The 26,216-nt window shown below is 30.4% G+C and overlaps 2 protein-coding genes across 3 annotated transcripts in view; both read left to right on the top strand.

Annotated features, from left to right (window-relative positions):
* LOC142322109 (zwei Ig domain protein zig-8-like) overlaps nucleotides 1-5,081 on the top strand; it is a 705,864-nt gene extending 700,783 nt beyond the window's left edge. For both annotated transcript variants that reach the window (XM_075360807.1, XM_075360806.1), the window contains 2 exons: nucleotides 868-1,155; nucleotides 4,584-5,081. In XM_075360807.1, the coding sequence (XP_075216922.1) occupies nucleotides 868-1,155; nucleotides 4,584-4,702 (407 nt within the window). In that variant the 3' untranslated portion in view covers nucleotides 4,703-5,081. The remainder of the gene's footprint in view (nucleotides 1-867; nucleotides 1,156-4,583) is intronic.
* Nucleotides 5,082-16,462: 11,381 nt separating this feature from the next.
* Nucleotides 16,463-26,216, top strand: part of LOC142320998 (ionotropic receptor 75a-like) — a 322,343-nt gene continuing 312,589 nt past the window's right edge. The window contains exon 1 of the mRNA XM_075358991.1: nucleotides 16,463-16,773. The gene's annotated coding sequence lies outside the window, so the exon portion shown is untranslated. The remainder of the gene's footprint in view (nucleotides 16,774-26,216) is intronic.

The raw sequence follows: 26,216 nt of genomic DNA, 5'->3' as shown, positions 1-26,216 counted from the left end.
AACGATGAGTATTTTTGTTTATTCAATTTTGTGTTGAATCAACATTTACCGTAGAACCAGGTGGATCGCTTCATTTCTGGTTATTATTTGCAATAACCGTTCAGCGTACGACTGACAAGCAATACCTTTTTAATAAGTCCAGCACATAGACAACATCTCCACCCGTTACGGCGGGAAAAAATTTTCCTCTCATCCAAGCATTCCAATTACAAAGATTTTTATCTAAGAGCTAACAAAAATTTATGGTTGTGGTTAGATCAAACGTAGCGCAACCAATACAATCACTCTACTTATAGTAGAATTACATGATGCTCAGCAGTTCTGTACAGACTTATTAAGGACTACCAGCTTTGCTTCGTGGAAATCCAAATCTAAACTATTGGCTGGTCGTTGCCATGACAACACATTTAACAATTTAGCTAGAACCAGAGATAATCAGAGCAGAACATAATCTTAATTTGAACTAGACTTCTCTTGCCTACCTAAGTAATTAAACCGGTGAGTGCATCTTAACTTCAACCGCATGATAGAATTAACGCTTCGGAATTTCATTCATATCGTAGGTTAACGTATACTTATTTTAATTGGTAATTTAATCAAATTTTGTAGAAAAATTGGATTAAAAGACGTAGCTGTTTGTGCTGTCAAATCGCGTTTTCTCGAAGCGTAAGTTCTTCGTAAGCGGAGTTCTGGGCTGGGCCTTTTTATATACCTTACGCTCAATTAACTATACATAAGATAATCTGACTTTTAAATAATGTTTTTTTTTTTTATTTTGTTAAATAATTTTACTGTATTTCATTGATGATATACTTTCATACTATTTAAATACGTAGCTCTATATGCTAATCACAGTTTTCTTTTCAGAACTAAAAGCAGAAATTCTAGGACCAAGTGAAGTATACGTTCGGCGAGGTAGCAGTCTAACATTGACGTGCGTTATCAGTCAAGGACCTCATGACCTCGGTACTGTATTCTGGTATCAGGGATCTGATCTCTTGCACAGTGGACCTTACATATTGATTGAAACTCATTGGGATGATGGACTGACGTCAAAGTTACACATACCATCCGCACATCCATCTCATTCCGGTAACTACAGCTGTGTTCCAACAAGTGCAGAGACAGCTAGTGCAAATGTACATGTAATAAACGGTACGAGAAAAGACTCATAATAGTTATAAATACACTATTTCGCAATTTAATTAATATTTAATAACGCATTAAAAGTTACAATAACTTTTATACGTCAATACAAACGGAAATCCACACCAGGTAACAGGCGTAACCTGGTGTGGATTTCCGATTAAGTAAAAGATATTACCCCCGCCTGGCCTTGAAGTTTATTTTCCTTAGTTACCTCCTAACATCTGTTATTTAATATTGTCTTAACGTTTAAATATTACTTAATGTAAAATTTTTGTTATAGTGTTCCTAAATAAAATAGAATTCTTTTGATGACCTGTTTTCCTTTATCCAAGTAACAGTGTTTTAAAGAAAAGTACTCACGATTTCTTTGTACAAAATATTTCAATATAATTGTTTTTTTGTTTGTTTTTTTTTCAATTTTATGCTCTGGTGATATTTGCAGTTGGTGGTTATTCGTATCGCATATCTCTTGTCAGTGCCATTAATTTAACTCTCATGACTAAGTAATAGGGGAATAATGTAGGAGTTACTCCCATTAATAACGTAAAAAATATTAAAAAATTAATTTCAACCTGAATTTTCAACCATCAAGGAACTGCTTTTTTAAATGAAATTTGGTATTCATATACCCACTTATTCTGTATCTTACCTACAGCCTATATGTTTAAAAATCAAATTAAAGTATCATCAAATTTGGTTAGTGAGAGGATGGAGGAGTGTTCATTTACAACCTATATTCCAGTAGAATGTCTTCAAGAATGCCATTCGGTAGTAAAAATTCCTTAAAGACCAGAATAAAAATGGAAAACGTAGACTGTGAGAAAAAGTATCATAATACACCATAATTTTTTTTTTTTTTACGATAAATTACATTTCCTTTCCTTTAATTTTTATAATTATTAACAACAATAAATTTCACGCATATCCAATGTATGCAGTTATTTTATTCTTTTTTATTACTAATTTTATTTTAAAAATGATAAAAATAATTTCTGAATGTTAAAAGTTCATGTAAATAATGATATAGTACTGTTTTCTGTATCGGCAAAATATCAAAAAATAAAAATTTATTTTTAAATAGGTACGACAAAAATATCTAAATTCCTATACTACAGTAAATTCAAATATTTAATGTCATTTTATTTAGCCTTTTCAAATTTTTTTTATATCGTCTGCTGAATTGCAGGATGAGAAAAAAAATTCAAATAAGAAACTAAATCTAATTCTACACCTTCAAGTAATTTGTGTTATTTATTTTTAGGTTGTTTACCTAAATTATCTTTCATTAAAGAAGTAAAGGAATTTTTAAAGAAAATAAAATCAGTCTCTAATTAAAAATTTACTAAAAGCATAAAATGACTTACATGAGATTAATGTACTTTTATAAATCTATTGATTTCATTTCATACTCTTATAATTATCATCTAATTTTTTTTTTTGAAATCTGTTGGGCTGTCAAATTGACAGCTAATGTAAGTAAATAATATCTATTAGGTCATTTCTTATAGGCTTTTAAAATGTTTTACCTACAAAAATTTATTTACTTATACATATGTGTCTGATTTCTTTGTTCTGTACTCTAATAAAATGTAATAAATTTTTGTTTGAAGAATGATCCCGAGAACAGTAATGATTTTTAATCCATAAAATAATTATAATATAAACTTATTACGAAGTTCATGTATGGCCTTACGCAACATTTTTGAGCTAATTCTTTTCCAAATATAATTTACATGATTCCAAGAGAGTTTATGATCAACCGTTTTGCCTAAGTACGAAATTATTTATTACTTTTAGATCTTATAAAGTTATATATTTTATTGATTTCTAAATTACTCTGAGTTCTGCTCGTATGTAAGTGCATTTTTCTATATTTCATACATTTACATCGGCTTTAATGTTGGATCGCATCAACATTATATCATACTTATAAAGTATTACTTAAAGTTTTTTTAATAAATGATGGCGATTATGATTGACATATATGTAAGTTAAAAGTAAAGCTGAACCTAATGTTGTGAACTACCGTATTTGAGTAAATTGAGATCGATAACTTTTTACTATCTATTATAATTCATAGATTTTTCTACTACTTGATTCCCAAAATAGTACCGCTCACACAACATAGCTTTGTAGTTGTTCTGTAACAAGTAATGCCTACGGATTACAAAATTTCAGTAAACTATGTTTGTTAATGTTTCTTTCTGTAATGGATTAAATATGTAAATATGTATTTATTAACTTATAAAAATTAATATATTTACACATTTTGTATTCAGCCCACCGTCTAGTGATTAATTCGTCGTTGCAAATCAGTTTAACAGCTAGCTGATTTTCGAAGTCGAAGATTCTGAAGTTCAAATCCTACTAAATGTTAGTTGCTTTTATATGAATTTGAATAATATACAGTGGATATCCGTATAATTTTGTGGTTGGTATGAGAATTTGGTTGGTTCGGTATAATTTGTGGTTATAAGTTAACCACACGTCTAAGGAACGGTCGGCCTGAGTCTGTACAAGCTCATTTATATCTCCTACATATCATCTTCACCTCATTGGGCTGAGACGTTGGAGGGGTTGTTTATTGTTCACTAGTAGAACATATTGCAACGTATAAATTATACATTTAGTTAATGTTAAGATGTGAAAGTAAAATATCGATGGAGTAATTTTCGTTAAATTATGTGTTTGTTAGTGAACATCAAATCTGCATCTGTATTTCCAACTACCAAAATTTCATCGGTACAGTACATAAAAATTTATTTGGGGTGTTCAAATATTTTGCATATTCAAAGGTTTTTCATCAGATAATGTTTTAAATATTTATTTGAGACATTTTAAATAGTTATTTATGTTAAGATTTAAAATCTAAACCGCCGGCTATTTATTTTGAATAATTATTTAATAACAGTAATTTATAATTTTGTAATATTTTTAATTTTTCTAATATTAATTGAGAAAAGTTACTGTCCATTCTAATAATCAATAACGATTTTTTGAAAAAAATTGTGCATTTCTGGCGAAAAATGTTTTATGCATATTTTAAAGAATAAATTGCAACATAAAAAATAACGTTTTTTTAATTATTAAAGTAAATTTCATATATCGCTAAAACAACACTTATTTGAATACTTATTGACACTTATTTGAATAAATAATCTGTATATTCTTTTAATGTCATTTTATATAAAATATATAGAATCAATATTTCATTAAAAAAAAGGATATTTGGAAGTAATCAGTAACAGGGAAATAATAAAGGGCTAGAAAAAAATGTGTATCGTTTTTTACTTAGCGATTAATAAATTACAGCTTATTACTATGGAATATTGATTGTAAAATTTCAAATAGAATATTATTGTATAATATCATTAGGTATGAAATAATTAAAACTGCAAGTTTTTACTTTAACAAAAAAAAAATTGTAATTTCAGGTGAACATCCAGCAGCTATGCAGCATGGCGACACAAGCAGTGGGCACTGTTATCTTTCACAAAGCCCGATTCTATTCTGTTGGACAGCTCTATTGTTTAGTAACTTATGGATGAGGTGAAAAAGTGCCCAAGATAAAAAATATACATGCTATATCGTCGAATGAAGACAATGTAATCGGAAAAGGGGACCATAAAAATGGTTCTGTGGATAAAACTTTAAACTTGTGTTATGTTATTTATAGGACCAAGTATATTTTAAAATAACCTGAAAATTTAATTATAAATTTGACTGTGATAATTATAGATAAATCTATATATGTATATGATATAGCCTAAGTACTCTCTGTGTATGTACTTAAGTGAAAAATGATGTACTCTTATCTATCGTTCATAGTTGTAAAAGATTAATCACATTATTTAAATTTTACGTTTTATTTGTTAAACTGTAAATAATAAATAATGGAACTATAAATTAGTTACAAAAGTTACATTTTTAGTATCCCTGATTTATTTTTAAAAGAATACAACTATAATCTACACATTATTTCGTTTTTTAATAATTTGTCCTATGTAATACATTTTTAAAACTATTATAAATTTATTCGTTTAGAATTAAAGTAAAGGATAACAGGCTTGTTTTGGTATCAAAATTGTAACAAGTTAATTAAATTTTAAGAGTTGGTTCTTTATAAACTTATATGATGGTTAAATACAAAAAATAAATAAAGCAATTGTGATTTGTGTAGTTGAAATCAGTTGTTAAATCTTCAAGAAATAAATTAATCTCCTCATCAAAGATCGATCTTCAATTGATGAACAATTTTCCAAAATTAAAGTAAGTATTACATTAATAAGTATTATATTAATTTACGTAAGTATTATATTTATATTCATTCACACAAAAGTTTTTTACTGTTCACTGCAGACTATACTTGTCATGCCTTACATTTAACTGTTCGACTAATTACTTGTACTCTATTGATTCCGGTTACACCAAAGGGAAATACACAAAATTTCTAAGGTTAAGTTATAGTTTATTTATTGCATTTGATAGTTAACATTATATTTAGCTATTCTTTAAGAATACACTGTAATTTTACATTGAATTATTTTATATTTATTAAACGCATTATTAGAGCAATTGATTTAATTACATTTTCAGTTATAATTTAAGTTAATAATAATTTAATATTTACTGGTTTAATAATTGAATAATACAGGGAAAAAATGGTTTTAAATAAATATTTTTAGGAGTTCATTGGGTTGGTCTAGTGCGCTGAACTTGTCATCGCAAATCAGATGATTTCGAAGTCGAGATTTCAAACGTTCAAATACTGGTAAGGCAGTTACATTTATACGGCTTTGAATACTAGATCGTAGATACCGGTGTTCTTTGGTGGTTGAGTTTCAATTAACCGCCCATCTCAGGAATGGTCGACCTGCGACTGTGAAAGACTTCGCTTCATTTACATGCATACGTATCACCCTCATTCATCCTCTGAAGTAATACCTTACGGTGGTTCTACAGAAAAAGAAAAGTTTAATAAGAAATGGGCATGAGTCCCACAACACGAACCACACAACAAATAAGAACCCCAAATGATTTCATAATTGAACAATCCTTTTTGTAAATCGTAATATATTACGATTTACATCGGTGGTTTCACAGAAAAGGAAAGGTTTAAGAGTAATAAGAAATTGGCACGGACCGCACAACACGATCCACAGAACAAATAAGAAGCCCAAATGATGTCATAATTGAACAATCGTAATATATTATGATTTATAAAAAGGTATATATGTAATTCCACTCTTTCACAACTTATTTAAAATAGTTGTAAGTAATTATGATATCTTATATCATATTATGATATAAGATATTATGATATCTTATATCATAATACCAATATTCATAATAATTCATTGTAATAAGTCGCATAAAATACAATTAAAGTCAGTTATATTTACTCAAATTATCTCGGGAAATGCATTCAAAGTAATAAAATAATTTAAGTCTGATTTGCAATGTAAAAATCGCTAAATTTAATTAAATACTTAAAGAATTGTAAATTTATCATAGCCGTTTTACGTAACCGATAAAGTAATAGATTTATATAACAAATTTTAGGAGATATTAAAAAAACACATATTCATTTACGCTCTATTTATTTGTTCATATTGAGAAAAACAGTCTAAAACTCAAATCATAGTGTTAAGGGTTTAAGAAAAGATTAATTTTTTACAGTATGAAAAATGCCATCTTGATCGGGATTTAATACAATTTTTTTTTGATTAGACAGAGACGATATCACATTACCACCGAGTTGGTTGGAGAAGTTATATATTAATTTTAAAAATTATTATTAATATGTCGTTTAATAAAATTATTAGCAAGCAACTCCTCATTTCTTTTTTCTGAATTAAGATATTAAACCCTCTTTTCTAGTTGAGATGCTTAAAAATACAATCATAAAAATCCTAAAAAAACATTTATTTACGTTTTTTATTAAAGAATATAACCAGAAATTTATTAACGCCCACTTCCAAAAAATAACGTTGCCGTTATGCAGACTAACGAAAGGAAATATGTAATAAAATATGAAACACACTAATTGTGTTATACTCAAACAAAAATAATTTTCAAAGGATCACCGGATTTCAAAACAAAATGCATTAAGAGTATATAAATAGAGATAGAAAAACAGAATGTTATATCCATCGATCACTTAAAATATTTAAATAATAAAAATGTAAATTTCATCAAAATCATCGGAAGATAAAGAAAATTTTAAAAGTATAGACACGATTAAAATTATCAATAAATAAAACATAAACTGACACAATTATAGATAAAAGTATTGGCAGATTGTTTTTTAGGTAAATTCTGAGGTACTCAATTGGTCTACGATTGAAAGTTCATAGGTCTGCAAATACTTATAGTCATTCGATAACCAAGGAACATATGAGCGCTTTAATTTTTCTAAGGATTGTAGAATACACATCTACCTGAATAGAATATCTCATTTGAGTTCTTGCACCATAATCATCGTTATCTAAATCTTGCTCTAAAATTTAATCACTTTATTTATTTAATCAATCACTAATTCAATAATCACTTTATTTAATCAATTTATTTATCACTTTTTTTTTCTTTTTTACCTCCGGGTTCGCAGTCAAGCAATTCATTCCGCAGAGGATGAGATGAATGTTTTGGAGCGTGTTAGAAAAATGCTATGCCTGACCGGGACTCGAACCCAGCACCTCTGCGTGAAATGCCGAGACGCTACCACTCGTGCCACGGAGGCCGGCTTCACTTTATCTACTAGTCTACACTTCTTGATGCTCAATCAAAAATACAATACGTACTAATGCGGTTAATATAATTTTTATCCACTTCCGTACAAGTCATGTTAACAATCTCCTGAAAAATGAGATAACCATCGAGAGGCCAAGTAAAAAAAAAATTGATGTTCGTTCATTTATCATTAGGTGTATATCCGCAGATAATTAGGAATGTGGATATACTATTGTCGATATGTGTCTAAATCTTCCCTATTTTTCTTATTCATATATTTTCAAATAAATTAGGTTTGTAAATTCCAGGACACGAATATGGTTGTTAAAGTCAGACAGATTTTGAAACGGACGAACTATTTAACGATACTTTAAATCAACTATTTGGCATGGAGAAGAAACGTTAAATAATAATATAATTCAAAAACATCAAAATTAGAAGAAAGTACAAATTAAATATATTTATGAGAAATGGTACAGGTATTTGAATAATAACAGAATGGAATGTAAATTTACCTCTTCAGCAATGTCTGGATGTAGATTGCTATTCTTCATAGTTTTTACCCGTATCTAGAGAATTAAATCCAAAACAATTTGATAAATTTCTTTCTAGATTAAAAAACCAGTTTTCATTTCCTCCCCAGTGGAATTAAATAATTCAACACAATTTCAAGCGGAATGATTTTATTAATGTTAACATACAATAATTTAATAATACTGAAAATATTACAATAATAAATAAATTAATATTGAAAAATACAAGTTATTACATAACACATTGATCTGTGCTGTATAAATTAATTAACTATTTTTTTATCATTATCTTATTCACCATGGCAGGTAATGTGAATCACATTTAGCCTAACTTAGAAATGTCTGATATTCATATAATATACGGTTTTTCATTATACAACATCCTTGAGGTGAGACGACTGTATCAGGAACACTTTCCGAATCGCTTGTTACCTCCTCACGCGAGCTCAGAGACATAGGAAGTTTAAAACCTAAAACATGGTAAATCAGAACGACCACGTTCAAAATGTACATCTGAATTCGAGGAGGATATGTTAGATAAAATACCTAACCATCCCGAAAAGTACTAGAGAGCTGGTCTTGGAGTTCAATGCTGGTAATGTTACAGCTTGGAAGGTTTTGCGAGAGCAGCAAGTCCATCTCTATCATTATCAGAGAACAAGGTATTTTACTTCAAGATTATACTCATCGTGTTCGGGCTATGCCAGTGATTATCCAAAAATATACTAATCCGAATTTTTGTTAAAAATTCGGATTTTTAAGAATTAAAATGTTTGCATGACCGCCATTTTGAAATGGTTTGAGAGATCAAATTTATTATTTTTATTAACTAAACCTCTAGATACCCTAGCAGTATACAAAATTGCAGGTAGATACGATTAACCATTCCTGAGAAATAAATTATGTTAAAAATATTTCAGCTCTTGTGTTTTTCCTTCACGCCGAAACGACTACAACGACTTTTGCAATCACCACATCCTGACCCCAGTAGAGAAAGACACCAGCCTTGCGAGAATCTCGGTCGCCACAATCCACCCATCGTTCCTAGCCATGATGGGATTTACTGGAGGTCGTCTTTTAGATCCCCTAAACGTGATAACACAACACACTTATCACTTTGGCTTCTGTCAGAATACCACCCATGCAAAAACCTCGGCAGACATTTCTATCGGTGTATTTACAAAACTTACTCGCCTTTGTATAGCTTCTTCCAACCAAGACCACCTACTGTAACTTTCAGCCCTCAAATATCAACAGATTTCCAGAAACTCAATCTCCGACCCTTCCTCTAAACCGAAAATTTCAGAAAAAAACTCTTCCTATACCAAACTTCAATTAGATTATACACTCAGACCATTACTTGATTGAGTCTTAAACCACCAGAAAAACTATTCTCATACCAAAAAAACAAGTGTTCTCAACATCCCAACCTCTGTAGGGGAAAACACCCGCCTTGTGACGATTCTGGTCGCCACAACACCCCGCCCCGTTCCTAGCCCTGATGAGCTTTAACGAAGATCTTCTTTTGACCCTCTAACTGATTACATCTCTCAGTAATAAGCCAGATCTTGTTAGGATGCCATTGATGTAAATGTCTCGTCAGACATTTACATCAGTGAATTATGATTCAGCATTCGCCTTCGCTGTAGGCTTCTTTCGGACATCTTGATTGTCCTATTTCGTTGCCTTCTGAACTAGCTAACCGAGTTTTTCGGAAGCACAAACCCCGGCCTATTTCTACAATTTAAGTAAGCTTTTAGTGAGTAAATTTCTCATAATATTCGAAGCATATTCAGTAAATAAACATACCACAAGAAATTTTGTTCGCAACAACGGAATTTACACCTAGTTCCCTTAGTGAAACTCAACTTGATAATTAAACCCTTAATTTATTGCAACTATGGACTCCGGTCTAGTCTACCACGGAGAGGAGGACACATATCCTACTCCCACTCAGCTCCATCGCAGAGTCCCGCGTAACATTTACTTTATCACATAAAACTACCATAGTCGAGATGACGCTACACCTTACGGCTGCATGGGAAAAAGTGTCCCAACAACGAAAATTGTGTTTTCAACAATGAAAATTTTGTCCAACAATTCAATTTACTCAATGTTTTCTTCATTTACTTATAAATCAAGAAACAGATTCACAGATTTAATATTCTAATAAAAACATACCCTACCTTTGTTCTGGTCCGCTTTCAGAAGCGAGGCCAATGCATACAACCTCCCACACCGCAGCTCCATCACAGAGATCTCCACACTGCCATTCTCATCCTAACAGCAAATATCTCACCTAATCGGGGCTCGATGCCAAAACGCCTATCCTGGCGAAGCAAGCAAACAGACTGGTCTCTTGTCACCGGATTGCTATTCTATCTATACATCTATAACAGCATCAGACACTCTCAGTCATCCTCCGCAGGGCTAAGAAAATAAGGAAGCCAGCAAGTGCTTCATTTCTTTCAGTTTTCCAATTAACTTCATATCAAAACCACAATTGATCCTCGCAAGTCCTCTGGCTACTTTCGTACGTTCATCTTCGTACTTGGAAAGACATATAAGACACGGTACACATAATCAATGGCCGTATACTCCAAATACAAGCCTAAATTAATCAAACCAAATCTGGTCAACCTATCTCGAAAAGCACCGTGTCCAGAAAGACCTGTATACTTCTCACATCAGGAAAAATTCCATACGTGTAACGACCATCCGGGTGATTCAGTCCAGCTGCTGACCTGCCATAAATGGAAATCCTAGTCGTCCGATAGAAATCCTATAGGTGCCAGTTACAGATAACAATAGGAGATGTGGGGATCTCAACAAAATATTTCTATTACATTAGTACCTCATTCGATTAGCCCAGACAGGTTCACACACAGCATTAGAGCTTCGCATACACTCTTATATAAAACACGCATGGTTCTGAAATTAAGTCCCCAATCGGGGTAACTTAACCATTTGTTGGTTTATTGCTTGCTAATTTAACCATTTGAAATTTCTAAATATTACATCAGATTGAGTGTGTATTTATTCATTATTTCCTGAACTTTTAATCTTAGAAAAATATTCAAGCTAGAATTAAAGGGCAGGAGATAATTAGTAACCAAATAAACATTGAATCCGATATAATATTTAAAAACTTTCCGTTACAGCTGGAGAGACAAAACAGAAGAGCTGTTGATAGTGGTGATGAGAGTGAGAGGATATTGCTGTTTATTTGACGATTCCAACTCAGGAAGACTCAGTGAAAAAAGTAGTTATGAGAATTGAAGTACTTCGAAACGCGTCAACTACAAATGTTAGAGTGACAATACTACGAAAGGCAGAAAATAACAATCAAATCAATTTATGTAATCCAACATTTGACATCATATTCAATTATTTTTTAAATACTCTGTAATTTTAAAAATCTGTAAAGGGATTAGGATTAGTGGATGAAGTTATTTTTTTATTTTTATATTTATTTGCCTAAATACTTTGTATTTAGCAATATGCATAAAGAAAAAGCACAGTACCATTTTTCTAAAAAATAATCTGAGCTACAGCCATCGTTAATTAACAATTCAACGAGTATAAATGCAAACAAAGAGTGTGCCGACTAATCCCGAGGCTATGGTTAATTATCAGTATAAAATAAACAAAGATAAAAATACTGAGAAATGTTATAAAATGAACATAAAATATAATTTAAATGTAACAAGAAAAAACCTCAAAACAAAACCTTATTCAAAATGCCTATTAAAATTAAAATATTTGATTTTTCAGCAAAAAAATTCATAAATTAGAAAATGTTAGCTAAACTATTTATGTTGTAATAATAAGTCGGCTTAAAGAAAATTAACTAATAAATAATGATATAGTTAGTACATTACGCAACAAGTTTATATAACCATTAACGCACGAGTGCGAAGTAAGTTATGACAGTCTCCAGGGCTCAAGACTAAGACTTTGCAAGAGACTTTTTTTTTAATAAAATAGAAATTTTCGAGAATAGGATAAACATCACTGTCAGAATCACAATATTTGCAGTTGAAGCGCGGCTTGCAACAACTGCAGCGCGAGCGTTTTAGCGTCAGATTGTGGTTTAAAGTTGAAGAACACAGTTTTCTCAATGGTGCAAATTTCACGGCTCTATAAATTACATTCCGTTCAGTGCACTCATGTTCTCTACGATGACTGCTGGACTAGCTTTCCATTCTTCCTCTTTTACATATTCTTATGGAAGTGAACAACATATTTTCGTTTTTTCTCAACTTTAATTTAATCTAATATTTTTTTGTCTTTTATTTTCTTATACTAAAAAATAATTAATTACTTTTTTACTTTTCCTTACAGGATTATTTTTAATATTCGTTTATTGATCGGGAATTATCTATTTCTGACCACTTTTTCCATTTTCATAAATAATTTAGAATTAGTCACGAAAAATTAAGCAGATTAAGTAAATATCTGCCATTTTCAAACGGAGTCTGCCAAAATGATAGCGTTATTTTTTCTTCATGTTTACTATTACCTGCTCTTGATTGACTTGAACCAGCATTCTAGAAAGTCCTCTCTCATCAAGAGTAGGTGAAAAAAGTGAAAGAGAATAATTTAATGAGGTGTGACTGCAGTATTAGAAGTAGAGTATATATATATATATATATATATATAAACACACACACGTATGTATGTATATATATATATATTTGTATATGTATTCGTACAGCTGCTGTTACTGAGTAAAGAACTATTTTAAACAACTGAATCGTGAGCCTTCTTCTAAAAGTTCTTCTAAAACTTTCTCCTGAAACAAGTCGACACATGTGAGCCACCTGATCCTGACCATTTTAAGCCAACTAGCTTCATTATATCTAGCTGTACAATAAAGTTAACGTCTACAATAAAAAATTTAATTCAACATCAAATTAATCTAAATTATTATTACAAGTAGTTAAATTAAAAAATTATGGAAATTAATACATTCATTTAGGATATTTTTAATAGAAAAAGTATAACGTAGAAAAAAACTAGTAATTTTGTTAAGATTCATACGTAAGGAGTAAAACAGGAACTGCATTATTATATTCTGGTTCATATTATACGGTGTGAATGTCTTTCTATTGGCAAATCAATAAAATAAACGAAAAGTGCCAAATTATCCTTACTGTCTCCTAGCTTCGGTCTTTTCTACAGTTTTTTCGTTTTCTAAAAAACTGCAAATTTTACTTTAAAACTTATGATGGTTTCCAATATACTGAAAAGTTTCCTTAAGGTCAAAGAATAACAAACCAGCTGTACTAATTTTTATTTCGGTTGAAGAAAATATGTTTTTAAAAAAATATTTATGGTTATTATAATAATTTAGTCCAGTACAGTAGCTTTGTATTAGTTCTCCTGTTTTATACTTCACCTGGTTTTAAAGTTTTCACAAGTTTCTTTTGTAGATTTTTTAATGTTGAAACTTAAAGAATATTTGGTTAATTCTTGTTTAAACATGGTTTCCTGAACTAAGATTCTCTAAAAGTTAAGAACCGTTGGATATTTAATTATCCAATGGTCTCTTATTTCTTTCAATATTTTTATACTTCATGATTAATTTTTCAAATTCCGATTTTTTTTTTAGTTGATTTTCCTTATATAAATAATAGAAAAAATTACATCTAAAATCAGATTTCTAAGTGTTTTAAAGGAATCAAAAATAAAGTGAATTGTAAGTTTTTGTTGCCCATTTTAGCACTGTAAATTAGAAAGTATTAGAAAGTACCAATACTTTCTAACTTGCTCCGATAGTTTGCCCGTATATATAAAATTGGTCTTATTTTCTTTCTACAATAGTGTTGTAATAGAAAGCGTAATAAGCGTATTGAAAACATTCTTTTAGAGATATAGTAAATATTTTCATAATTATTTAAACTTAAGCTACGAAAGTATTTTTTTTCTGACACAGTAATCGATAAAGTAGGTCAGGCACATAAAATAGCAGACTTTTTAATAAACGGTTAACACAGTTAAATTGTAATACTATGATAGGCCCGCTATATATTATGGAACTCTGAAAGGGTTATCATCGTTTCCAAGGTGACGGGCCGGACAAAATGTTGAAAGCCAAACCCGGTATTTTTGAATAAGTAAGTGTAATATAATGGTGTTCTTTAATTAGAGAGGACTTATTTAGCGAGCCAAAAGGTAGATGAAAATTTATTAATGTATGAACTTCATGCTTTTATTAGAACGAGGTCGGTGGACTCTTCACTCAAGAGAATAAGATCGATGACTAGACTGTTATATATAGCACAGTCTAGTATAAAAACAAAATAAAACAATTCAAAATCGAAAAATATAATATAATATTTAAATAAACTTACAGTAAATTAAAATAACACTTGTATAGATTATTATTTATTATTACATTAATTTCGAGATTATTCTTTTAAAAAATATCATTGCTAACATTGTTTCATTAAAAACATGTTTTCTGTATAATTTTTAAACAAACAAAAAATATGTAAAACTAGCTTTTTACAATATTTCAACGAATTCATATTATAAAGTTTATAATAAATAACTTTAATATGACAAAAAACACAATGAGTCCCTAAATAATTAACATATTGTCGCGTGTTTGCCTCTCGATCAGTATGTAAAGAATTGAGAATTGAAAATTTTTACATAATTACAATTTATTGGTTTAAAAAACATAATTAAAAAAAGACAAATCAATAATAATAATAGTAGTAATGACAATAGTAATAAAATATTAAACGACAATAAAAAAAACAAATAATAGTCATAGTAATCACAGCCACAACAATAATAATAAAAAATGTCAATAATAATAATAATAAATAGTGATTACATCCAAAACAGAATTTAAGTAATCGTCAGGATTTATTTACACGTAGTTAAATATAATTCAATCCATTAAAGAAAGACATTAGCATGACCGCTAGTCTTAACACTTTTAACCACTAGTCTTGTACTAACAACAAATTTATGAATGAAATTTAGTACATTATCTCTTTCACTTATAGTCTTACAGTAAATCACCGAACCATTTTTTGTGTTCATGTACTGGAATTATTTGTCACATGACGTCATTTTAAACGCGTCGAACTTAATTCACACTAGAAATTCGCTTCTTCACTGACCACCTCGCAGAATACTCTTGCTAACTGACGTCTCGCAAAATTCTCCTCACAGACTCACATCATATCTTCTCGCTTAGCTTAATTTCAACTGGTCTTCCCCGGAGTATTTATATTTCCTATCCTCTTTACCTGCCTGACCGGACCCAACTCGAAGCGTGAGAATGATCATCCGCCCTCACACATTCCCGTGAAATTCCTACCCTAATTCGGTAACTCTTCTCACGGAACAAAATCTGTTTAGGTGTGTCAGTAGCCAGTATTACAAAGACGATTGTTAAATGGACCTGTTACCTTTACTAAAAGGGTTTCTTTTAGGCCCTTTCTGGATTCTTCCCATTATTAAATTTCCTACTACTTTCTTCTTAACTGGTAGGAATCCATTACTCCATTCCGCCATACAGGTTTTATTAAAATATGTTAAAATAAATAAATTAGTCCTCTAAAATTACATTTACATTAAATTAAATTATTATTTGTCATAATTATAATTGAAAATAGGCTTACGCTGACATTTTTACATTGTATAAAATGAAAAGGTTACCAAATTATTGCTCATTAAGATAGATAATAGTAAATATATATTAAATAAAACTGAATAAAATTTAATGACAAATAAAAGAATTAATTTCTTGTTTATTATTATTATTAGTTAATAAATAAAATATGTTTTCTTAAATTTATATATATTTTTTAAATTAAATACAATTTTTACTCAAAAATAAAATTAAAAAATACCGTAAACAAATTTATTTTCTTAAATTCTATTTATAGCATGTATATTGTTTTTATTACGTTAGACCGTCGTTCCGTTAGCAAGTTCTGATGTAATAGAGACAGGCTGCGTGCATAAAATGCGCGTAGTAGCGCTAGGTGTACTGCGTTAACCCGCCGAGTTGCTCTAGTAGTGAACGCGTCTTCACAAATCAGTTGATTTAGAATTCGAGAGTTCTATCATTCAAGTTCTATTAAGGCAGTTACTTTTATACGGATTTGAATACTAGTTCGTGGATACCGGTGTTCTTTGTTGGTTGGAAAAAGAAAAAAGAAAGGTGTACTGCATTGTTTTTATTATAGCAGCGTATCTTATAATCTCATGCTATCTACGGTTTTTAGTTTGAATTGTGTTAATTTGTGTGTTTGTGAATTTCATATTATTAAATATACTTCTTAGAAAGTACAACAGAAAGAAATTCTACAATCTATTTCACTAGAAAATTAATGAGGTTAGTTTTTATTCATTTTATTAACTCTGTTTTAGTTGATAAAGTATAATATAACATCAGATGTCATAATTTCGACTTAAGTTTTACTAGAATAATGAATGATTTTAGATTCATTGAATTAATGCAAAAATGGATACAGATTTTTTATTTTTTATTAAAGTAAATTATTCTTTGTTTATTAAAATGTTATGTTACTAACCATTTTTTATAAAGTGCAATCTAATATTAATGCAACTTATTTCGATATAACGGTATAGTATGAGCAGTCTGGTTTTTTTTCCGATGAGTTAAAAGCTTAATAACTTCCCTTATGTCAAGATCAGAGATTATAAAATAATCGAAAACAATTTTATTCTATTTCCCAAACACTTTTCTCTGAATGTGAAATTTTTAAAAACTAATTTAAAAAATAAATATGTAGGAATTAAAGACTGCAATACCCATTATACTAGTTTTAAATCTGTCACGTCTTTACGCCCGTATGAAATAAAATATGCCTTAATAAGTAGTTATCAGGACATATGTTTCTTCAATTATAATTTTATAATTGCTTTGAATTAGGAATTAGTTCATGAAAATGAATTATACATTAATGTTAAAATTATTTATTTACGTATAAAAATAACGGATGTAAAATAGTTGATTATTTAGCCTTCTCCTCTTCACGTATATGTTATCCAATGTCAGATTAATTTACACACGGTTGATATTACCAACATAAAATCTCTATTTAAATTAAAAGAATCTCTTTCGGCTCGCCAGAAGGGGGAGGTAGATTTCACCGTTGCTAAGTATAGGATAAAGAAGATTTCTACCTTTAAGTTAAAAACTTCAAATTTACTCAATACGACAATGGTTGCATGTGAAAAACGTTTCACATGTTTAGCATACGACAAGTCTTCTTACAATTCCAGCAACATTTTAGTCATCTCTTACCGTAAGGATTGGTCATACAAAAATTGTTTCGTACAAAATTTTAGTTAATGTTTAGAGAATTAACGACCACTGTAAACCGATTCGATACTGTGCCTATTAAGGGAAGTATGATATTTTTGTCTTCGAAACTCAATTTTTTCCACTCCCTAGGCCAGTGATTGGTGACATAGAAAAAATTTACTTAGATAAGTTTTAGGCCCTTATAAAAAAAAAAAAAAAATAGTAGGCACTTTGAACGAACTGGATGTTTTACTTAATATGAAAGATATAGCGATTTCGATACTCTGCTTAGTAGGAAGGTATGATTTTTTTTTTTACGAAACCCCACTTTTTCCACTACCTGGGTCAATGGTTAGTGATAAATTCATGGTTGGTTCATATGTTTTAGGCCCTTATCCAAAGTGTAGTAGGAAATTTAAACGAGTTCGATATTTTACTTAATAAGAAAATTATAGAAATATTTTGTTTTTATTTAAAAAAAAAAGCCCCCCGCATTTCCAACCCCATGGTCCGATTTTTCCCATTAACAAACTCAACCGAAATTTTGGGTCGTTATATTTTATGTGTCTATTTGAAAGTGATTGGCGCAAAATTACGGCAGTTATCGTGTTCACAATAAAGCAAATACCGTATTTACCATATATATATATATATATATATATATAAACTTTTGAACTGAAGGTGGTTTTGGGGGTACTTACGTAAATATGCCACCGCAGCTACCACTTTATTTAAAATTGAGTATTTATTTTATTGAGTCCCTTTATTCATTTTAAGAAATGGTTATTTATATTTATTTATTTTATAAATATAATTTAACCAAACGTAACCTACGCACGCTTTGCTCGCTAACATTGACTAATTAACACCGTAATTTTTTGAGTATTTATTTAATAAATTCTGTAATTATTGTTATTTAAATAATAAATAATTGCAGTGCGAATATGAAGCGTGCGTAGGTTACGTTTGGATAAATTATATTTATAAAATAAATAAAAATTAAAATGAATAAAGAGACTGTTTTGAATCTATGTTAAATTCTATATCGGCCCATTTTCCACCGAAATCCGATTGACTACTTTGTTTTTAAATAAAGCTGTAGCTGCGGTGGCGTTAATACGCAAGTACCGTTTTGGGATCTGAGGGATATGAAACACAAAAATATGTCGAAATTTTCCGGAAGTCGAATCATGGTACCCATTATATGTAGCTTTCTTATGAAATCTACCTAAAAGGGTAATTAGTTTGCTTAAGTGTACGTAAGACATTAAAACATAAATAAAGGCCGAGTCGCAAATATTTTGCTTGAACATTATATTTTATATCGCTAAATCAATGGCCAAGCGACTTGTTTAGCTGTTTGTTTAACGAGTGATCTGAATTACGAACTACACGGCTCTCTGCGTCTGTCCAACCGTCATATACATTAGTAGTTATCGTCGGGTAATCGTGATGTCCAACTTCTATGGAAGAAATTCTAATTAGTGTTGTTTACAAGCTATGAAAATTTACACTCTTACTGATAATTTGATAAACAAATAGAAAGTTAAAAATTCTTATTATTTTTTTATTTCATTTATTTATATATACATTATTTTTCCTACTATTTTACCTAATCTATTAATGAACTTTATTCCTTTTTTATGGCTTAGTTTCTAATGCGTGTTTAGTTTTCTATATTACAAAACCTATCGTCTACTGCTGTTGTAATTTTTTATAGTAGACTTTAGCTCAGGAGCAGATTTAGGATTTCCATGAATAAAAAAAATATAGTTAAAAATTTTTTTTTAATTATAATTTTGTAGCGGAAGATTCCATCTATTAATTATGAATATGTTTTTTTTGTTTTTATTTTAATTTACTGATAAATATTTTAAAACTTAATTTAGTTATCACCAACTTTATTTTATTAGCCTCCGGGATCACCGTTAGGTATTGCTTCAGCGGATGAGATACGAAATGACAATTTAGTAGCGCGTTAAGATGTCATACCTGACCGGGATTCGAACCCGGGACCTCTGGATGATAGGCCAAGACGCTACCACTCTTGTCACGAAAAACGGTAGTTATCATCAACTTGTAAAGATCACTTCTTTTAGCAAAAGCTAGCATCTTTAGAATCAAAATTTAAAACCGAAACCAGATCTATTGTAAACAATAATAAGATACCCAAAAATTTTCATTTGTAAATTTTCTTTTTTTTTCATAAAACTCAGGTGTTTTAAAAACATATATATGTACATCATATCCACTAGAATGGATCCGCCTAATACCATAATTTTCAGACTTTTTTCATTCTGCTAATAGTTTCATGCTATACCCCTTTCTAAGATGCATCCATTTCTTCTATTGCTCAGTTGTTTTTTTTTATGTACATATTGTATATACAATATACTATATATATATATATATATATATATATATATATATCAATTTATATATCAATATAATCAATTTATAAAATTAAATTTTAAAACTATCTCTCTGAACCAAATAAGTGTTTTTTTTTTTTTAATCCTTACTCATTTGATTCGCTTGATGCAGATTTCTGTTCCTTTCTTTTCTGTACTATCTTTTAACCATATTTAGTTGGAATATCTTAAATTATTTATTCCTTACATTGCAAAATTTGTCTTTATCTACAGCTTTTGCCCGTCAGTCATCAAAGTCTTTATAAGAATTACAAGAATTTTCAAGATCCTCCTGTAATTTCACATTTCAAATATATACGTTCTTTTCTTTTCTGTTCTTCCTTCTGTCCATTTTTTGCTACCGTAAATCATTTGTTCTGTCCACAAATGTTTTCAAAGATTGTTTTATAATTCTTCGATCTATATTTTACACTTCCAGGTTTCTTTTCTGGATGAAACTACTTGTTGCTGTGTCAATTTGCTTTTGATGTTTTCATTACCTCCCACAAACTTTATATTGTTTTACTACCTACATAAATAGATTTCTCCCACTTCTAGTAAATTGTTTTCCACTATTAATATTAAATTTCTTAACATTGTTTTTTGTGCCACATTTAATTATCTTCGTTTTATTCAAATTTATTTTCAGACTTCCTTCCCAGAAATAAATTCAACTAATCTTTGGTTTTTCCCAACATAACGATGTTATCAGCGAATTTTATTTTTGGTTTTACTCCACTCTCAAATGTTTTCTTTAATCTTTGCACTGCTTCTTCTTCGAGCAACTTGTTCGTAGAGGATAATTTCTTGACTCATTTCTTTCGAAATCTTTTTTTTACGCCAGAATAGGCATTTTTGCCACTTTATTCCTCCCAGCCCAATATACAGCCTCCATATTAACATGGCACTTGCCAGTTACCATAGGTAAAGTTGCCGGACATACAAATATATGATCGACTGTCATTTCTTCTTCGTTGCATAGGACGCACTGTGAAGTCTCAGCTACTCCTATTCAGTTTAGATGGTGTCCCAAATAAACATGTCCAGTGGCTAGCCTAAAACTCTCCACTACTACCGCTTTAGGTAAAGTCAGTGAAGGTCTTTTTTAGGGTTGAGCATTGACGCCCAGCGTTTGTCATCGCAATATCTAAAATTTGCTGCTCTTGTTCCCTACAAGATAGCACTGCAGACCGTTTCGCACTACACAATGAATTAAGCAGGATGGGCTGTGGTTGGCATGCACCCACCGGCGCAAGGCGATCCGCTTGTTAATTTCCATAGGTACCGCCATGGGCTGGAATCCATTTCATCACTAGCCTACCAACGGTTTACTCGGTTACCATGTTTTTTCGGCACGCGAGGATTCCATAAGTAGACGGGGGTTTAGAGGCAATCAGTCAGTAGCTATCACCATAATTCCGGATCCATACTCTAGAACTGGTCTTACATATAACGTATAAACAGTTCTTAAATCTCTGCGGTAGCTCCCCATTTTATGACTGTTATTCGTTTCATCAGTCGCAGCCTAGATTCACCTTTCACTGCAGCATGTTCACCTTGTTTAGCCCAGGTCAGTTTATTATCCAGCACTAGTCCCAGATATTTCGCTTCGTTATTCCTACTTATGGGCTGATCGTTAAACTTCACTTCGAGGTCATGTTGCTTTGTAGATAGCGCAAATAACAGAAAGACTATCTTCTGTGGGTTGATAATCATTTCGTTTTCTTCCGACTAGCTCTTTATCAATTTTAACGTATCATTACCCTACTTTTCAAGAGCTGCGATCTTGCTGCTGGTCCCCCAGATTATCTAGTCGTCAAAATAAAGTAAGGTTTTTGTACCAGGCGACTTTCCCATCATAGTATCGATAACGTCAATAAATATAACATTAAAGAGCATTGGACTGAATACTTACCCTTTAGGGAGTCCCTATTTAACCTGTTTGAATCCTGAGGTACTTGTTTTATATTTCACATTAATATGACGTTGGGATAAAAATGATTTGATCCATTCAATTAATTTACCATCAATTTCCAGGTAAGATAATTTGTGTAATAATTTATCCCTCCATACTCCGATTTAACCGATAACGCCGATTTAATCAATCAAGATAGCTAGTGTACTTTACGTTTTATGGAGAATCCTGCTTTAATCGCCTGGAAAAGTCATGCTACCTGCACGATGGTATCTCTATCCTTCATAAATCCTGCTTGTCGCTGCGATACGCAATTCTTGATATTATTTTAGGCAGATTGTAATCTTTCTCATAACCATTTTTTTCCGCAATTGTGATTCTCTAATTAAATAAGCACATGCGTTTTCGAATTATGAAACAATATTTATTAATGATAACATAATGAATAATTTAAATACAAAGATTAATTGAACATATTAACGGTAATGTAAGAACTGTCCACATCATCCCTCCAACCTTCGAGTCGATAATCGGCTTGCATCGATTTCTCAAACGTTGGGATACAACAGTAACCTTGCAGAAAGTACTCGTCAGTGATGTTGGTCGATAGCTGTTAAAAGCGTAGTTCGGTTTGTCTTTTTTTTTAAATTGGTATGAGCTGATTTTTTCTCCAAAGATCTGGGATATATCAATTTTTCCAAGTTAGGTTAAAAAACTTCAAAATAACCTTTTTTGCTCTCTCCCCGATGTGCTTGAGGAATTCTGGGTATATGCTGATTATGTCAAGTGCTTTTCCACTTTTTGTGTTCTCTAGTGCCAGTGTTAACTCCCCTATAAAGAAAGGCTCATTTATCTGACTAGTAGCTTTCTTATTACAACATACGCTTGTCTTGTCAGTACTCTTGACCCTTCTATTATAAATTCGTTGGTCTCGACATGGGTATTGTTAATCCTGGATGTGAACTAGTACGCTCTAGCTCCATTCTTTCTAAAGTCCACGTTTGCAAATAATCTTCTATAAGTTTCTCTGTTTGAGGTTATAATGCGTCTTTTAAAGACGTCGTTCTTCTGTCTCAAAGCTACGAAGTCCTTATGGGAGCCGCTTGTTTGAGCTGTCCTCCAAGCTGCATCTCTTTCCACCCTAAGTTTTTCAAGTTCATCTGCCCAGAAAGGGGCCGATGACATTTTGATTTGACTTCTCGGTATGAATTTCGCGGTGCATTTCCGCATATATAAACATATATTTTATATAACATTCCTTTTACCGTTTCAGTATACTGAAACTAATTGGTTTGGTGTATAAAAAATAACAGTAAGTGTTTACCTAAGAAATGGAGGGTAATTTAAAGAAATAGATGCGATATAGAACTTAAAAACATCAAATCTGTGAATTTACCTTTCGATATATAACTGGTGTCAATTTTTTCTAATTAAAAAGACGAATATTCTTATGGAAAATTATATTATCGAAGAGGAATCGATATAAAACCGTGTGATAATAATTAATCCCTTATAGAATAGCAACAGGAATGACTAGAAGCCCGCCTAGATGCTGACAAAATAGGCTTTTTGATATCGAGCCCCGATTAGCTAAAATAATAGATAATAGGATGAGAATGGATGTGTGGAGAACTCTGTGATGGAACTGTGGTGAGGGAAGGTATAGGCATTGACCTCGCTCCCGAAAGCGGACCAGAGCAGAGAGAGATAGGGTATGTTTTCATTAGAAGCTGATTAAATTTATGAATCTGTTTCTTAATTTTTGAGTAAATCAAGAGGACTTTAAGTTGTCGTAATTGTGATCAACACTTGTTTTGTTAGTATGAGAATAGTATTTTTGATGTTTAAAAGACTTAATAAGTAATGACCTGAGTCCATAGTCTAATTGAACTTGGGATATGAGAAAAGGTTTTGTGTGAAACTTACTGTGTCAGATGAAGGCGCGGGGATTGAGCTTCTGGAAATCTGTTAATTTGATATTTGAAGGTTGAAAATTACAGTAGGTGGTCGTAGTCGGAATAAGCTATACGAAAGCGATAGTAAGTTTTGTAAATATACTGATGTAAATGTCTGCCGAAGCATTTGTATCGGTGACATTCTGTCAAAGCCCAAACTGATAATATATTATCATGTTTAGAAGGCCTAAAAGACGACTTCCAGTAAAGCCCATTGCGGCTTGGCCCGGAGGGGGTGATGTGGCAACCGGGATCGTCACAAGGTGAGTGCCTTCCCCTGGGTGGTGGGTGGGGGAACAGGAAATATATTATAACTCCCTATAAAAGCTGTAAAGTTTCAAACTTCGGTAAAATGTTTGATAAAACTGCAAAATGTTACATTTCTGTAAAATTTTCTTATAAGTTGTATTAGTATCTCTGACATAAAGTAAATGACTCATTTATTTATTTTCTACTATTTGTTTCGTTAATACTATATAATAATATCTAAATAATTTTTTTTTCTGATGTCTATGATCACCTGACTGATTTTTTATGCAAGTATAATTTTACATTCGATTTATTTGTTTCTAGATATTTTTATATTTTTTGATACAAGAAAATATTTATTTAAAAAATAATTGATTGCTTTTTAAACACCATTTATTTATTAGTAGTACTTATTACAAGTAGTATTTCAGATGTTTTTAGTAGAAAATAATTGACATAAATTTCTTAATACTTATGTTAAATTTAATATTCGTAATTATTTGATTGAAGGTAATCATAAATCAGCAAATCATAAAAACAGTAAATTTACATTAAATGCCGTCATTGAAAACAATATCTATTTTATAGTCTCGTAATGATGGAAAATATTTTAGACAAAAATAAATCGGATATAAAAGTAAGGAATTAATGGTAATTGTAATGATCAAACGATAAAAATAATTCCATAAATCGAATCTGCAATTCTTTTTATGTTGATAAATATAAAGATTCAGTACATTTTGTCTTATATCTGTTTTTGAACAGAATTTAATTTTTCCAGATTACATTATTGATACTGTCTTTTATATATAGAATCGATTGCTGTTAAACGAATCTATTTACCGGCTTGAAATTTTCTATTAAGCTTTTTATCGGTTAACAAGAAAAGTTATTTGTTATCAGAGAAAAACTGATTGAACAGTTTTAAAATTGATAGATAGAAAATCACCAAAACTAAATGTAGTGTAATATTTAACACATACTTACTGATAGTAGTTTAAACTCGAATTTAATTAATTACCTAATAATAAAAGTGCATCATTAAAAAAGAAATAATGTAATTTTTTTAATACTTTACTTGCAACTTAAAAACTAATTACAATCCAATAAATAAAACATAAAATATTCAGTAATTTATAGTTTTTAATTATTGATTTACTTTACTTATTAATTTAGGTTTTACAATTGTTAATACTTTGCTGTAAAATCAACCTCACTGGATTTATTTTAAAATAACCAACTTTTTTTTTTATTAAAACTTTACATTTTTACTTATACCATTGCTCGTTCCATAAAATTTAAGTGATTTTTTTTCTGTGTAATCTAAATTTTAATAATAAAGCATAATAATGAAAAACATAACTTTTTAAGGTTACAAACAACTATGCTGGTATTAGGTGAGAGATTCACCTAATTCTAGTAATTAGCGCCGCACTCTATTTGTCACAGCGAACGGCGTTTTATGAAAGTAACGTAATGAATTAATATTTGAAAAAACATTAGATAATTTAAATAAAATAGTTGTCGATAATACTTATTTCATGTATATATAAGATTTATTTTAAAATGAAAGTTGAATATATAAAATAGAAACTAATGATGTGGCTTAGTTGTAAAAACTCTCTTAAAGGTGATTTTTATATCAGTTATATCGCTTTATACATCACTGATTAAAATTCTCAATATAGGTCTCCATATTTAAATTTGTTTTAAGTATGGTTTTAATCTAAATTTTCATACATAGGTTCTGAAGAGACAGACCTAGAGGAAAATAAAATAAAGAGCAGGGAGTGAAAAAATTAAATTTTGATTTTTTTTTTTTTAGGGAAGATAAAATTTTTGACATTATTTATACATCATTAAATAATTAAGTAAATTTGTGACACGAGTATATAGCAGGTGTTTTTTGTGTTGTGCTAGCGAATCGTTTTATCTGACAGGTAGCTCCATCTTATTAGAAGAAGCCGTAGTCTTTAT

This window comes from Lycorma delicatula, chromosome 3 (genome assembly GCF_047948215.1).
Source record: "Lycorma delicatula isolate Av1 chromosome 3, ASM4794821v1, whole genome shotgun sequence".
Taxonomy (NCBI): Eukaryota; Metazoa; Arthropoda; class Insecta; order Hemiptera; family Fulgoridae; genus Lycorma; species Lycorma delicatula.
Note: the sequence above shows the minus strand (reverse complement) of the source record. Positions and strands in the feature narration are given on the sequence as shown.